The 12,763-nt window shown below is 39.5% G+C and overlaps 1 protein-coding gene across 1 annotated transcript in view; it reads right to left on the bottom strand.

Annotated features, from left to right (window-relative positions):
• LOC119745079 (cartilage oligomeric matrix protein-like) overlaps positions 1 to 12,763 on the bottom strand; it is a 30,455-nt gene that overhangs the window by 9,889 nt on the left and 7,803 nt on the right. The window contains exons 4-15 of the mRNA XM_038221300.1: positions 11,675 to 11,946; positions 11,062 to 11,164; positions 10,247 to 10,329; positions 9,991 to 10,057; positions 9,419 to 9,561; positions 7,967 to 8,107; positions 6,352 to 6,426; positions 6,029 to 6,181; positions 4,863 to 4,967; positions 3,631 to 3,738; positions 2,258 to 2,420; positions 1,474 to 1,592 (exon numbers count right to left, since the gene is read on the bottom strand). Coding sequence (XP_038077228.1) covers positions 1,474 to 1,592; positions 2,258 to 2,420; positions 3,631 to 3,738; positions 4,863 to 4,967; positions 6,029 to 6,181; positions 6,352 to 6,426; positions 7,967 to 8,107; positions 9,419 to 9,561; positions 9,991 to 10,057; positions 10,247 to 10,329; positions 11,062 to 11,164; positions 11,675 to 11,946 — 1,532 coding nt within the window. The remainder of the gene's footprint in view (positions 1 to 1,473; positions 1,593 to 2,257; positions 2,421 to 3,630; positions 3,739 to 4,862; positions 4,968 to 6,028; positions 6,182 to 6,351; positions 6,427 to 7,966; positions 8,108 to 9,418; positions 9,562 to 9,990; positions 10,058 to 10,246; positions 10,330 to 11,061; positions 11,165 to 11,674; positions 11,947 to 12,763) is intronic.

The raw sequence follows: 12,763 nt of genomic DNA, 5'->3' as shown, positions 1-12,763 counted from the left end.
ATTAACCGTGTATTACTGTTTGAAGCAAAACTCTAAGAAACACAATCATTAGTCATTGTCCCAAGTCAACTCACAAGCTCTTATAATGAACAGTCACAAATTCATTCCTTGATTACGGTCATCTTATTACAGACTTGCGATTGACTTGTGATTGACTTGTGACCGAATTTTGATTGACTTGTGATTGACTTATTATTATTATTATTTATTCGACCAAAACAATACACAATGAACAAACACAGTATGAATTATGAAAAACAAAAACTAAACAAAAATGTATGAAAGATACGAAATACAAAATAAAACAAAATAAACACAAAAGACGACACTGTATAAGTGTAAGTGTAAGTGTAAGTGTAGGGGCCACAAAAACAACGCATAATATGACTTGTGACCGAATTGTGATTGACTTGTGATTTGATACGGAAATGACTTGTGGTGGACTTGTGATTGGCTTGTGGTTGACATTTGGTTGACATTTGGTTGACTTGTGATTGATTTGTGATATGACTTGTGATCGGCTTATGATTTTTCTGTGATTGGCTTTGTGAATGGCTCGTGATATGGTTTGTTTTGATTTGTGATTGATTGACTTGTGATATATTTATGATTGACTTGGACTGACTTGTGATTTGATTTGTAAAATGACTTGTGGTGGATTTGTGATTGACTTTCGGTTGACATGTTGTTGACTTGTGAGATTATTTGTAATCAGCTTGTGATTTCCTTGTGATATCCTTGTGATTCTTTGTGATTTCCTTGTGTTTTGATTGACCTGTGATTGACTTATGGTTGACATGTGGTTAACTTGTAATTGATTATGATTGACTTATGATGTACTTGTGATTGATGATGACTTGTATTTAAATGGAATATACATCATTTGCTTTGGCTGTAATTTTCAGAAATGGATGGAATTGGGGGGTTGGAAATATATAGCAAATATAGTTACACTGACTTTTTTGAAGTTTTGGGTTCGAAAAATGCTATAAAAACCAAGAAAAACAATCATTTTCCTGTAGTCTGGTTCCCTGACTCCATTTAAGAAGAAACAGAGCAGTTTACATATATTGGGGAATTGTAAGGTCAGGGAACCAGTCTAGCTGGCTTGTACCCGTTCATAGGTGTGTAATCGATTGCAAACAAGTGCGATGGTCAACTGGGGCCAGTATTTGGAAAAAAAACCAGTTTTTTTCCAACGCTGATCGGCCGATCAGCGTTGGAAATTGATACAAAAATACCACTTTTCTTGAAAATGACAGTATACCAGGTGCCATGATTTTATAGGATGCTTTACACTGTCATTCACTAACAGTCCAGCAAGGTATTTCAAAATGATTTGGTAGTTTTATTTTTTGATGTTTGCAAATGTTGTATTTTCCCTTTAAACGGACTTGTGATATGATCTGTGATTGACTTATGATAGACTTGACATCAAAACTGATATATTTTACTGCACATCCCTGTACTTACCTGGCTTGGATTGAAGATGTATCTGCAATTGTCGCATTCATCTCCCCAGCCATCATCGTCGGTATCCCACTGATAGGGATTCTGCTTGAACACACAGTTATCTGCCGCATTAGGTATACCTGTACGCAATCCAATCAAACATGTTACTACAATCATCCAAGCAAATTACCCTAAACGGAATACATTGTCATTAAATCTTCACAATACTATATTAATATAGATTTTCATTCGAACGAAATATCCGCCTACGTTTGGTCATGGCATAATTGTTTTTTACAACTTTCAAATTAGTGGAGTTTGACAATGATACAGGCGGATCTATTTTTGCGTTAATTAGAGGCAAAAAGGCAACCGCAAATAAACAGCTGTTGCGAGGGTTGAGAAAGTCCAAAACGAAAAAAGGATATTTTTTTCGCAAAAATAAAAACGTTTTTCGTTTTATATGTTTTGTTATAGAAGAGCACATTGCTGAAAAAAAGCATAAAATTTCTTTGGAGCGGTTGCTTCGTTTATTTGCATCGCCCGACGAAATTGGTTTCATGACACAAAACATTTAGGTTTTTTTTCTCATTTTGTGTTCAGCTTCCTTGAAATTCATTTAAACCTATATCCGTAGTATAGATTTACGTAAAACACAGCAAGTTTCATGACATAAATTTCGGAAGGTGACCTGCATACATCCAAGATTAGAAGTTGAATTGTTTCGAGTTCAACAAGACCAGTATTCGTAGGTAACTGGTGATTTAACCATTCAATATAATGGTATCTTGTCATGGATACACACCGTCATTGTCGATGTCGTCGTCGCAAGCGTCGCCAGTGCCATCCCTGTCCGTGTCGATCTGTTTGGGGTTGAACACCCTCGGGCAGTTGTCGCACTGAGTGCCAATCTTATCCATGTCCGTTTCCTCTTCTTGTTTCGGATTGCCGACCAACGGGCAGTTGTCCTGTCGATCAAACCACAATTTAATTCATGCATCGTGTTTTTTTTGGTACAGTAAAAAACTTCGTTCGTCTCTCACAACGTCCCATCAAGCGAGCTAGTTGCCGCTAATGCCCTTCACAACATTAAAGGAAACGGGGACACCGCAACGCATTATGGGTTAACCAAAATCCATCAGAATGAAGGCTAGTTAAGAAAAAAAGTGCCATGCAGTGCACAATAACCTCTGGAGAAAAAGGCGACGCCGATGGCACATATGGAACACCAATTTATTTGGTAAATTTTTCTTTCCTCCTTCTGGCTTCCGTCCAACCACAACAAGAAATACCACGTGACTATAACATTACTGAACATATCTGGCCTCCGTTTACATAATTTTTTATGTACGCCGCATTTTACTGTTTACTATTTTTAGTGTTTTCTGTAATTGTAATTTTTAATGAACTGTTCTGTGTAATTGCTGGCCACCTCTGGAAAACAGTGTACCACTGAGAGGTTTCCCCAGGGTAAATAATAAATAAATAATAAATAAATAAACAACTATTAACGAATTATTACAAACAATTTTTAGAGTGCATTTACTGACGACGCTGCATGGCATTTGCCCAATTTTGGTCAAATATTTTTGGTCAATTTCCGGAGACAGACAGACAGACAGACCGACCGACCACCAAGCGACATGTAGAAGCTCCTCCCAGAGCTTAAAAATAGTGGTCACCATGCAGCGCCTTTTATAATCATTACGGTGGTTGATGACGAATTAAATGATAGGTTATTTCAAACTCGTCTGTCTTCAAACGCGTTTTCAAACAACAAATTGATGCAATAGCTGTGATAGTGAAATAGCATACCCCAGAGGAAATTTATCATGGCCGTCGCAAGTTTTGAAATTTGATCATTCTGGACTGTTAACGCGGTTGTTCTGCTCGTTTTGCAGTAGCATGTAGAAAAAACTTTCCGATTTGTTTTCCTTCGTTTTGGCATACCTCACGCGCATCTATTAGTTTTAATTCACCGCGCGTGAGGCATGCTCGAAATTTCCTTGGGTAGCGCTGCCAATATTGCCAAGACTGGATTTGATTCATCTTGTTGCCAGAAGAGACCTCCACCGCCGCGGAAACTTAGCGCGTTTTTCCCGGGACTGGCTGCACATAGGTAAATGCAAATTCAAACCCTTGGACCAGGACTAGTAACTACTTGACATTGGGACTTACGGGTGTGTTGAGCACGCCATCACCGTCAGCATCCGGGTCACATATATCGCCGACACTGTCCCCATCTACGTCTTCTTGGCCGCTGTTCGGGATCCGCACGCAGTTATCCTGTTGGTGGCAAACAGACGATCATAACAGCCATTAATATGAAGCATGCACTGTCAAACTGAGTTGAGAGTTTAAATAAGATTTGAAATTTGCATGGTAAAGATAGCAATAAGGTAAAGGTTTACAGTAGTTATTAGAGCATTTTGTGGGCCATGAACATGAAGGTTTGTAAAAAAAATTAAAAAAATAAAATAAAAAACCCACCAAGATGGGTGGAGGCCGTGCACAAATATTGTGAGCTCGTATTACTGTGAAATTCGCATAAAATTAGGCCCCAAATCGCTCTATTTTGCACTGGAGCGCAGGCATCATTTTTTTCAAAATTGGCCACAGGACTACTTTGGATGGAATTTTCTTCAAAAATCCATTGGATAATTGAACAAACATTGAACGAAAAATAAAAGATTAGGAAAACAGTTTTAACATGATGGGTGTCTCAAACACCTTAGAGAGTTGTGAGTGTTTCAATTGTTTTTTTTTTAAAGTAGCGTAATTATCACTGAGCACTATTGGAGTCGATCTACAGGTCTGAAACCATAAGATGTATGACATTTCTATTGGTTGTAAGCGCCATTTTGTATGGGCTGCCGCAAGCGCATAAATTGAAGCCGTGGTTGGCACCATATTGGTCAAAAAAGTCCTCATAACGCCCGATTACATAAGAGAAAGGCATGTTTAGGAAGCATTTTGTTGCGTTTGTTGATTATTTTGTATTTTCAACATAATATTTGTGTAATCATTAATTTTTGCAGTGTTGGGCCTTCTATAGTTTAGCAACCCTCGTGTGGGCTAACGCATGGGCGTCGCCAGGATTTTTCTAGAGGGGGGCAACACATATTTTTCCCCCAAAAAATCTTGTATTTCTCAACATATCAGTTTTAGAGGGGGCACGGACATTTTGCCCCCTCCCCCCTCCTTAAATTTACACCACTATGACTTCGCGCCTCTATTTTTCTTTCTTTTTTGTCTTCCTTTTTTCTTCCCTTTTTTTTTTGCTTTTCCAGGGAGGGGGAAAGCGCCCCCCCCCCCTTGTTTCCCCCTCGCGACGCCCATGCGCGTTAGAAAGGTCTATAATTATATACCTCCAATCGAATTGAGTATGTTTGATAGATTTTAATGCATACCTTCATGCAGTGTTTATCCATGCAAGGTTGTTTGACGTCAGGGTATCCGTCCAGATCTGTGTCGAGTCCGCAGATGTATCCATTGCCAGCCCACCCTACGTCACACTGTCGTTCAGATGGTATCGAAAAGTGCAAGGAGAGAAAAACAGTATTCAATGAAAGGAGATTTTACACAATCTTGACCGACTGTAATACGAATTAGTATTCTGAAGTCGCTGACTGACAACTTTCAAAACGCGGATATTTTGACCAACGCTTAATCCACATTGTTATGTTACTGCACGATTTTGTTTTGTTTTTATGACAATTTGAGACAGTAGAACATCCTACCCAGATGAATGTAATGTATTTATAAAATTAAAATTATATCAATGCATGAGAACAATTAAGCTGCAGTAAATAGCTCCGTGGGTAGTAAAGCATAGTGTTCAAGTTGCCGTCCGATTCTCTTCACCTAAAAAAAACCATGTTTTTTTTTCATATTTGTATGTTTCATTTTGACGGAAAAACAAGCTTTGTCGCTATTTCTTCCCCAAGTTGCTTTTACGCCTTCGACGCAACCAATATTCAAAAATTGTTTTGTTATATCTCTGTTTTGGATTCTTTGGATTTTGATGTAAAAAACACGAAAACAGCAGTAAACACAACAAACATTTCAATCGAACGCCAACTCACATGCATGTCGCATGCTCGAAACAGCTGATCGTCTGCTAGTTCACTGCTCCCACTGATGTGTGAAAACATGGTGAAAATAGCGTGGCTACCAACGATAGAAGCGTTTCAAACCGTACGTACCGCACGTACAAACTCCCTTTGGGATATCACGTACGTGATATCCCACAGGGAGTGTGCCATGAGTTTTTATAAACTTAACACGTGATCGTTGTAGGCCAGTGAAAATACAGTATTCAAGACAGAGGTATAACAATCTGAAATAGCCGGGCCGCAAAAAATGTCATTCAACATTTGTGAAGGTATTACTCCATTACTAAACGAGTGTCGACTTTTGCGATCGATGTCTCATTCAGACGTGCATATAATTACAGGCATACTATTTATGTAATGATGCATATACTGTTGTATTGCTAGTGAAACTCGTAATTAGCAAGGAAAGTACATTCGTTGAAGTATATAGTCCTCTCAATAATATCATTATGTTTACCTACCTCGCAATATTTCTGGCCATTTCGTTGTATCTTGCATTCCGCGCGATCGTGACACGAGAAGGTCGTGCCATCGGGGCACAGTCGTTTCCTCGCGCATCCCACCGTCTGGTTGCCACGGAAACCATTCAAACACTCACCACAGAAATACGATCCCTAATCATGGAAGAAATGAAAGCATATCACAAAATCATTTTAAAAAATTAAAATTTTGAAAATGTACGTATAAAGTTCCCATAATCGAAATGTATTTTTGGTTCAAAATGTTAAAAACAACGATCGTGGTGGATTAAAAAATAAATAAATAAATATGCGTGCATACTTACACGAGTGTTAATGCATCGGGAATTGGCGACACACTGACCGTTATTGATGTTGCATTCATTGATATCTCGGCAAAACTAGGAGTAATACAGAAAATAACACGTAAAAGCATGGGCGTCGCCAGGATTTTTTTCTAGAGGAGTACTAAAGCACAATATTTTCTGTACTTTCTCTAGTACAATTCGCAATTCATCAATTTGTCGAGGGTGGGCGGGGGACATCTGCTCACTCCTACCCCACGGACACCACAGACACACGTGTTTACGTTACATACGTAGTGCGGACATTGCTTTGTTTACGTGTAGTAATGAAAAACCTGTGAAAAAAAAACTCATTTTACTCACACTGTGAAAGCTCTTTCAACCCAAATTGTTTTTCTATGATTCCATATAGTGTTGCTCTTCATTTTGCTTCACTGATAAACCTAACCCCAAAATGTCTCTAACCCTGTTTTCAAGAGGGGGGAAACACTGTGTGGACGTGGGCAAGTCCACACAACGTCACCTCTACCTGGTTTATGAGGACATCTTTTGTTCGGAAGTCCACACAGTGAATGTAATGCTTGTACACCCATATTGTTAATTTATGTGCATCAAATTAACAGCAATATGACTTCTTCTCTTTCTCCCCCCCCCCCCCATTTTTGTTCTTTCTGTATTCTGGGGCCCCCTTGCCCCCGCCCTTGCGTAAAAGTTCATTTAGTCTATACAGACATTACAACAGGCCTACCGTGAATAAGAAAAGTTAAGCTTAATAAAGCTGGACCCAGAGAGCACAGGATTCTATTCAATCAATTCCAGATGGTTATTCATCGGAAGTCTGTCATGTATTTTGGTCCACGTACACAATGGGCTGGATGAGTGGATTTAGGCTATTCATTGGCGTTACGGGGTATTCCTATACGATAGCACTGCCCAACTCACAAGTGACAGTGAGCCAGTCAGTCAGTCAGTGAGATAGTTACACAGAGAATACTAGGCGGGCCCTCTTGGACCAGCGAAAATGGCAGGAGTACCGAAAATCATTGTTGTAATCTAAATTGCCTGCAACTTTATACAGGTGTGGCCTAGTGGTTAGGGTTCGTGACTCATGATCAGAGGATCTGGGGTTCGAATCCAGCTATGTCCTTGGGCAAGCCACTTTACCCCCACATGCCCCTCTTCACCCAGGAGTATAAATGGGTACTGGCATTAGCTGGGGGAGTAACCTGCGATGGAGTAGCATCACATCCGGGGGGGGGGGGTAGAAATATTCTCAGTCGTTTCATGCTACATAAATTGGGGATAAACGCCGGCCTGATGGGCAACATTGGCTCGTTACAGACTTTACTTCTTTCTTTTTTATATACCACAAATACATGTTTTTCTATAATATTGCTCCTTGAAACATAGCATTTTGAGTGGAATTAAGTTGATGGTTGGGCTGGATCGAATTGCGAATTGAGTTGTTCTCATTGTACCTTGATAAGTGGCTATAAGTCACAATGGGTATTTCAATTTAGAGTCCTTCAAATATAGCGTGTCCTTCAAATACAGGTATGGTTTACATTTGTATCGATGAGGGCGTGCGTATATGCATCAAGTTTACAGTGGCTTATAGTTTGTCCTTTAATTGTACCTGTCTGGTTCGCCTAGCAGCCTCTAGGCCGACTCCTTCAACTCCTACTCCGGTGAAACCAGTCGGGCACGGTGTGCATCGAAACCCGGGAACGAGGTTGACGCACTGGGCCACCGGTGAGCAGGGACTGGCCAGCACACACTGTAAAAGGCAGTAACAAAATGTCAGGATACTGTCAATTTGTATTTATATTATTATTTTGTATATTTCCCAAGGAAACATTTCTCAAAATTTCGCACTTCTTCGAGGAAAGGCAATTATCAAGGATTATTCGCGTCACATCTCGTTCAATATGAAAGCACGGATATTTCATTTATTTATTTGTTTAGGGGTAAACATTTTAGGGTAAATATATTAAAGTTTCATTTGACTGCGTTAGATGGGTGTAATACCAAATACTAAAAATGTTTATTAAAGTCCACGTTTTCTTCAAACAGATCACACAATTACTGGGAATGTTTTTTTTTTTTTCAAACCACAAAGTATAACAACAAATAATCCAAATAAGACGTGGGAATAAATATAAATAAGTTTTAAACCATGCCACAGCTTCACCATTTGTGAAGGAAATTCAGTTTTTAATTTGGATCAAAGTGAAAATCCCGTTCATCTACTTGACGGTTTACCCCAAAGTAGTTTTTTCTACATTGTCTTTTGTTTGCCACAAGAATATATTATTTTGACAGAGTATAGCTGAGAGTACTATTTAATGAACACCGTTTGCAAATGAAATGTGTTTGGGAGCAATTCAAGGAACAACAATACAATAAATCTGAAGCAGCCTCTAAAAAAAAATAATAACCTGTCGAAATTTCAGCTCAGAAAATTATATCAAACTTTTGGAGAAAACTGGAAAAATGCATCTTCATTTTTCTCGTAGCAAAGTTCCGTTGAGAGCGCGATGGTTTCTCTCTAAATTCCAAAGAGTGAAATTAGGGATTAGACGTATTAAGAGTGAAAATCACTCTCATTTTCAATTGACATAGTCTGAAAAATGAACCATTTCAGTCGAAGCTCGAGTGAAACCTCGATCTTTACGATTGAAGAAATTTCACTCTAAAACGTCTATAGTCCCTAGTTTCCGACTGTAGGAAGTGAATCTTCACTCGAATGGAGTGAATTTTCACTCTTTGGAATTTAGAGAGTTAGTCCTAACCATGGCGATGCTAATGATGTTAATTCCTCTTTTCTCGATAATGACAGCACAACAATTAAGTATGACATTTCATGATATTTCGACACTATTTTTTTTGGGAGGGGATGTCTTCAAATGTTGTGCATTTCCTTTAAGTCCCCACAAGTCAGTCACAATTTACCCAGTCTCAGCGGAAGTCTAATAAATTGTGACAAAAGCACTCTTCATTGTTTGATCTCCCTGGCATGATCCCAATTGTGATTGACTATCCGATCTGACTTGTGATGGACTTGACAATATATCTGTATTATCCTAACCTCGTTTATGTCCGTACAGTGCGTTCCGTTCCCTTGGAAGCCGTTGGGGCATGATCCGCAGGTGTAGCCGGTGGGGGTATCGGTGCATCGCACGGTAGGGAAGCAGGGGCCAGTCCCGCAACTCTCAATTTTCTGGGGAGGACCTGTAATTTCCCCAAAACAGAAAGGTTCATTCACTGACAAGCTAGTGAGAATTAGAAACATTAATTAGGCATAGGATCATTTGTGATGCGATAAAGCTAAATGAGTCGTTTGTCGTGAACTTTCATTTGGAGATTCAGGCTAAAATAGGGCCACTTCATCACATTACTTCATCACATCTCTTAGGTGTTCTGAGTTCCATAATTTTTAAACTAAAGATGGTACCGGCATGCGGTTTTCACAGCAGTAATGCTGAGACATGTGCTCTTTTCAAATCTTTAAAACAAACAAAATGACCCCAGGGTCGTCAAACAACTCATTCAGCTTGATCGCATCACATTAATTATTTTGCTCTTCACGTATATTTCGTTTAACAATAACACCACCCGAAGTCTTTAGAAATCAATCTACCCCAAAAGGTTTGGTCATACCTATGTCGTCATTACGACACATGGCGCAGTTTTGCATTATCCCACGCAGACGAGCGATTTCCTTTGTCTGTGCAAAATAAAAACAATTACAAGTTTAAAACGTCACAAATACGATACGTTTTTGTCTATTACTAAATGTTTATTTCACCTCGTCGTTTTTAATCCCTTCGTCCATTGGACTGAGACAGTTGTCTTTTCTCTGAAACATGTTCTTGTTGCTATTAGTCTCTCGTTCAGAGGGATCAAAGTTGCTTACCTGTTCGCTGAGCTCATTTTGCAGAATGTAGATGGCGTCAACGAGGGAACTCAACGAGTCCATTAGGACCAACGTTCCTGAAGCTGAAGACGAAAATAGTCAACTGTAAGTTATACTTATCAAATCCTTATACCACTTTCACACAAAAGTAACTTACTTAATTGCTTGTTTGTAAAGTATCTCTCCGCACAGGGCATTTGTGTTATCAGGGCAGACGTTGATAACTTTTGGACGTAGGGGGCAAATGTTCCAACAACTGCACTGGAATTTGGTATTTGAAAGCTTGTAAACAAACTGTAACAAACAAATATATATGTATATAGGTTTGAGTCCCACCCGAGTGATTTTTTTTCTCACACTCACTCGGGACATCACTGAGTATACAGTGTATATATATATTTTTTAAACACCTCGGTGAAGGGCAAAAAACAAATATTGAATAAATTATACCGTTTTCACACGACTGGCGTAGATATAAAACTAGCTTATAATAAGCAAAAGATTCAAGTATCAAACTTTCCCACAAACGATACAAATGATAGAATATATACGAAAAGCTTCATACATTGTAAAAGGTTTCTGTTCTTTTTCCTCTTCCTTTTCGTTTGACCCTCTTTGGTGATGGAGCCTCATAACTTCATCACAAGTCACCCAGCCCTACTTCAAGTCAAAAGCTATTCAAATGAACTGTGACACAGGCATTCCTTTATTGGTCATCCCGTGTTACTTGTGACTGGACTTGTGTACTGACTTGTGTGATGTACTTGTAACTGGACGTCTGATAAACTCTCACTGTAAGACCACATTGTACTTACCAACGCCGTCCCGTTCACGCTCGTCCAGCGGTTGGCAGCCCATGGATCCCAACGCTTCCTCCAGACTACCACCAAACAATATCTTCAGGCCTTGCACTTTACCCTAATGACAAAAGGCAACAACTTAGGACGACTGTTTCCATAAAAGTACAACAAACGACCAAAACACACTTCTTAAAGTTGGTGATTACGTGATTTTTTAATGTGGCACCTTGAAAAATAGATTTTTAAATTCATTACATTAGTTATGAACATTCCAATGAGACATCGCACGAACAAATCGGCCCATGACAAGTAATCAATTTCAACTTTTGAATTTAGAGCGGGACGCTCGTAATTCGTTCTGAATAGTGTGCGCAATTTCTGCTTTAACATTCGTTAATTTCTGCTTTAACATGTCAGCCTTGTTTAGATTCCAATATGGCGATGTAGCGCAAGAAGGTTATGAGTCAGATATTGCAGGCTGTGTCTCATGGCTACGGCCGGGGATAACACACGAGTCATGGGAAGTGGCAGCAACCGCTAGCCAGAGGCTTCCATAGGTGCGCATGTTTGTTTTTTCCCGGCCGTAGCCATGTGATTCAGACACGGCCTAAGTTTGTTGAGGTCTTACCATAAGAGGTTTCGGTGAGGTGATGAGCCCACTTTGGCCGACCCTCATCTGCGCCAGATTCAAGGCCTTCTTGTTGAACGTCCTGCCCAGCCGGCTGGTGATGACCTGCGGTTTGCCGATGGGGTCACAGTTGACGTAAAGAGCGACCTCATTGTTGGACTCTTGAAGCTTGCCCAGGTGCAAGATGAAGGTGTGCCAATTGCCGTCCATTATTTTGACACCTGGGAACTCCATTGTGTGACTTTCGTCTGATGCCATGTAACTGAACGTCACTGAGAAAATGAACACACACAAAAATCCAGACTTATACATTGAGACAAACTTTTTCAAAGTACAAGTATATACAGACTTATGCTACAATGAACTCTATCCAAGACAACATTTTGGAAGTGCAGTGCTTTTGCTCCACAAGAATACGCATCAGTAGAATTTTGGGTACATGTATTCATGTGCTGAATTGAGAATAAAACCCCCCTCAAGGATGGGTGCTTTATGCAAAGGACAGCCGTTTTTGTTTCATGTAATGTAACAAAATTCATGTAATGTGGGCCATTGTCTCTGTGTTGAAGTCAAAGAATGTATTTCCGAAACCCGCAATCTAGCCTTTTGGAAGATTGTCAAATTTAATTTGGGGCGGAAAATGTTTGGATCCACTTTTTCCCCGCCAAACAAAAGTGTGCTCTGGATTTTTATTATGTGGGATTTTTTTTTAGACAGGGACACTTTCCGGTTCTTATTACTTGATTTTCCAAGTGTATCCAACTTCAGGCGTTGATTACTCATAACATGGTTTGAGATGAAAATTGTTTCTAGTGCATTGTGGGAGATGGTCGACAAATTCGCAGCGCGGGACTTTTGAAATTGTCAGTTTTTTTCCGGTCAGTAGTTTCGTAAGCGTATGATTCGAGTATAAATTTGCTTTTTTCTTTTCTTTGTATCAATATGGTGGGGTTTTTTTTGGTAAGGCGGCAGAACCCTATACCCAAATTCATAACCAAATTAGCTAAGGACACTTATTCAAACTGGACCTTGTTTTGTCGACCGTAAATTTGAAAAACTGACACTGCATTGTGAATCGCCCGAATTTAT

The sequence above is a fragment of the Patiria miniata genome, unplaced genomic scaffold, assembly GCF_015706575.1.
Source record: "Patiria miniata isolate m_02_andy unplaced genomic scaffold, ASM1570657v1 HiC_scaffold_7, whole genome shotgun sequence".
In the NCBI taxonomy this organism is placed as follows: domain Eukaryota; kingdom Metazoa; phylum Echinodermata; class Asteroidea; order Valvatida; family Asterinidae; genus Patiria; species Patiria miniata.
The sequence above is the reverse complement of the archived record's forward strand: the minus strand, read 5'-3'. Positions and strand labels throughout refer to the sequence as shown.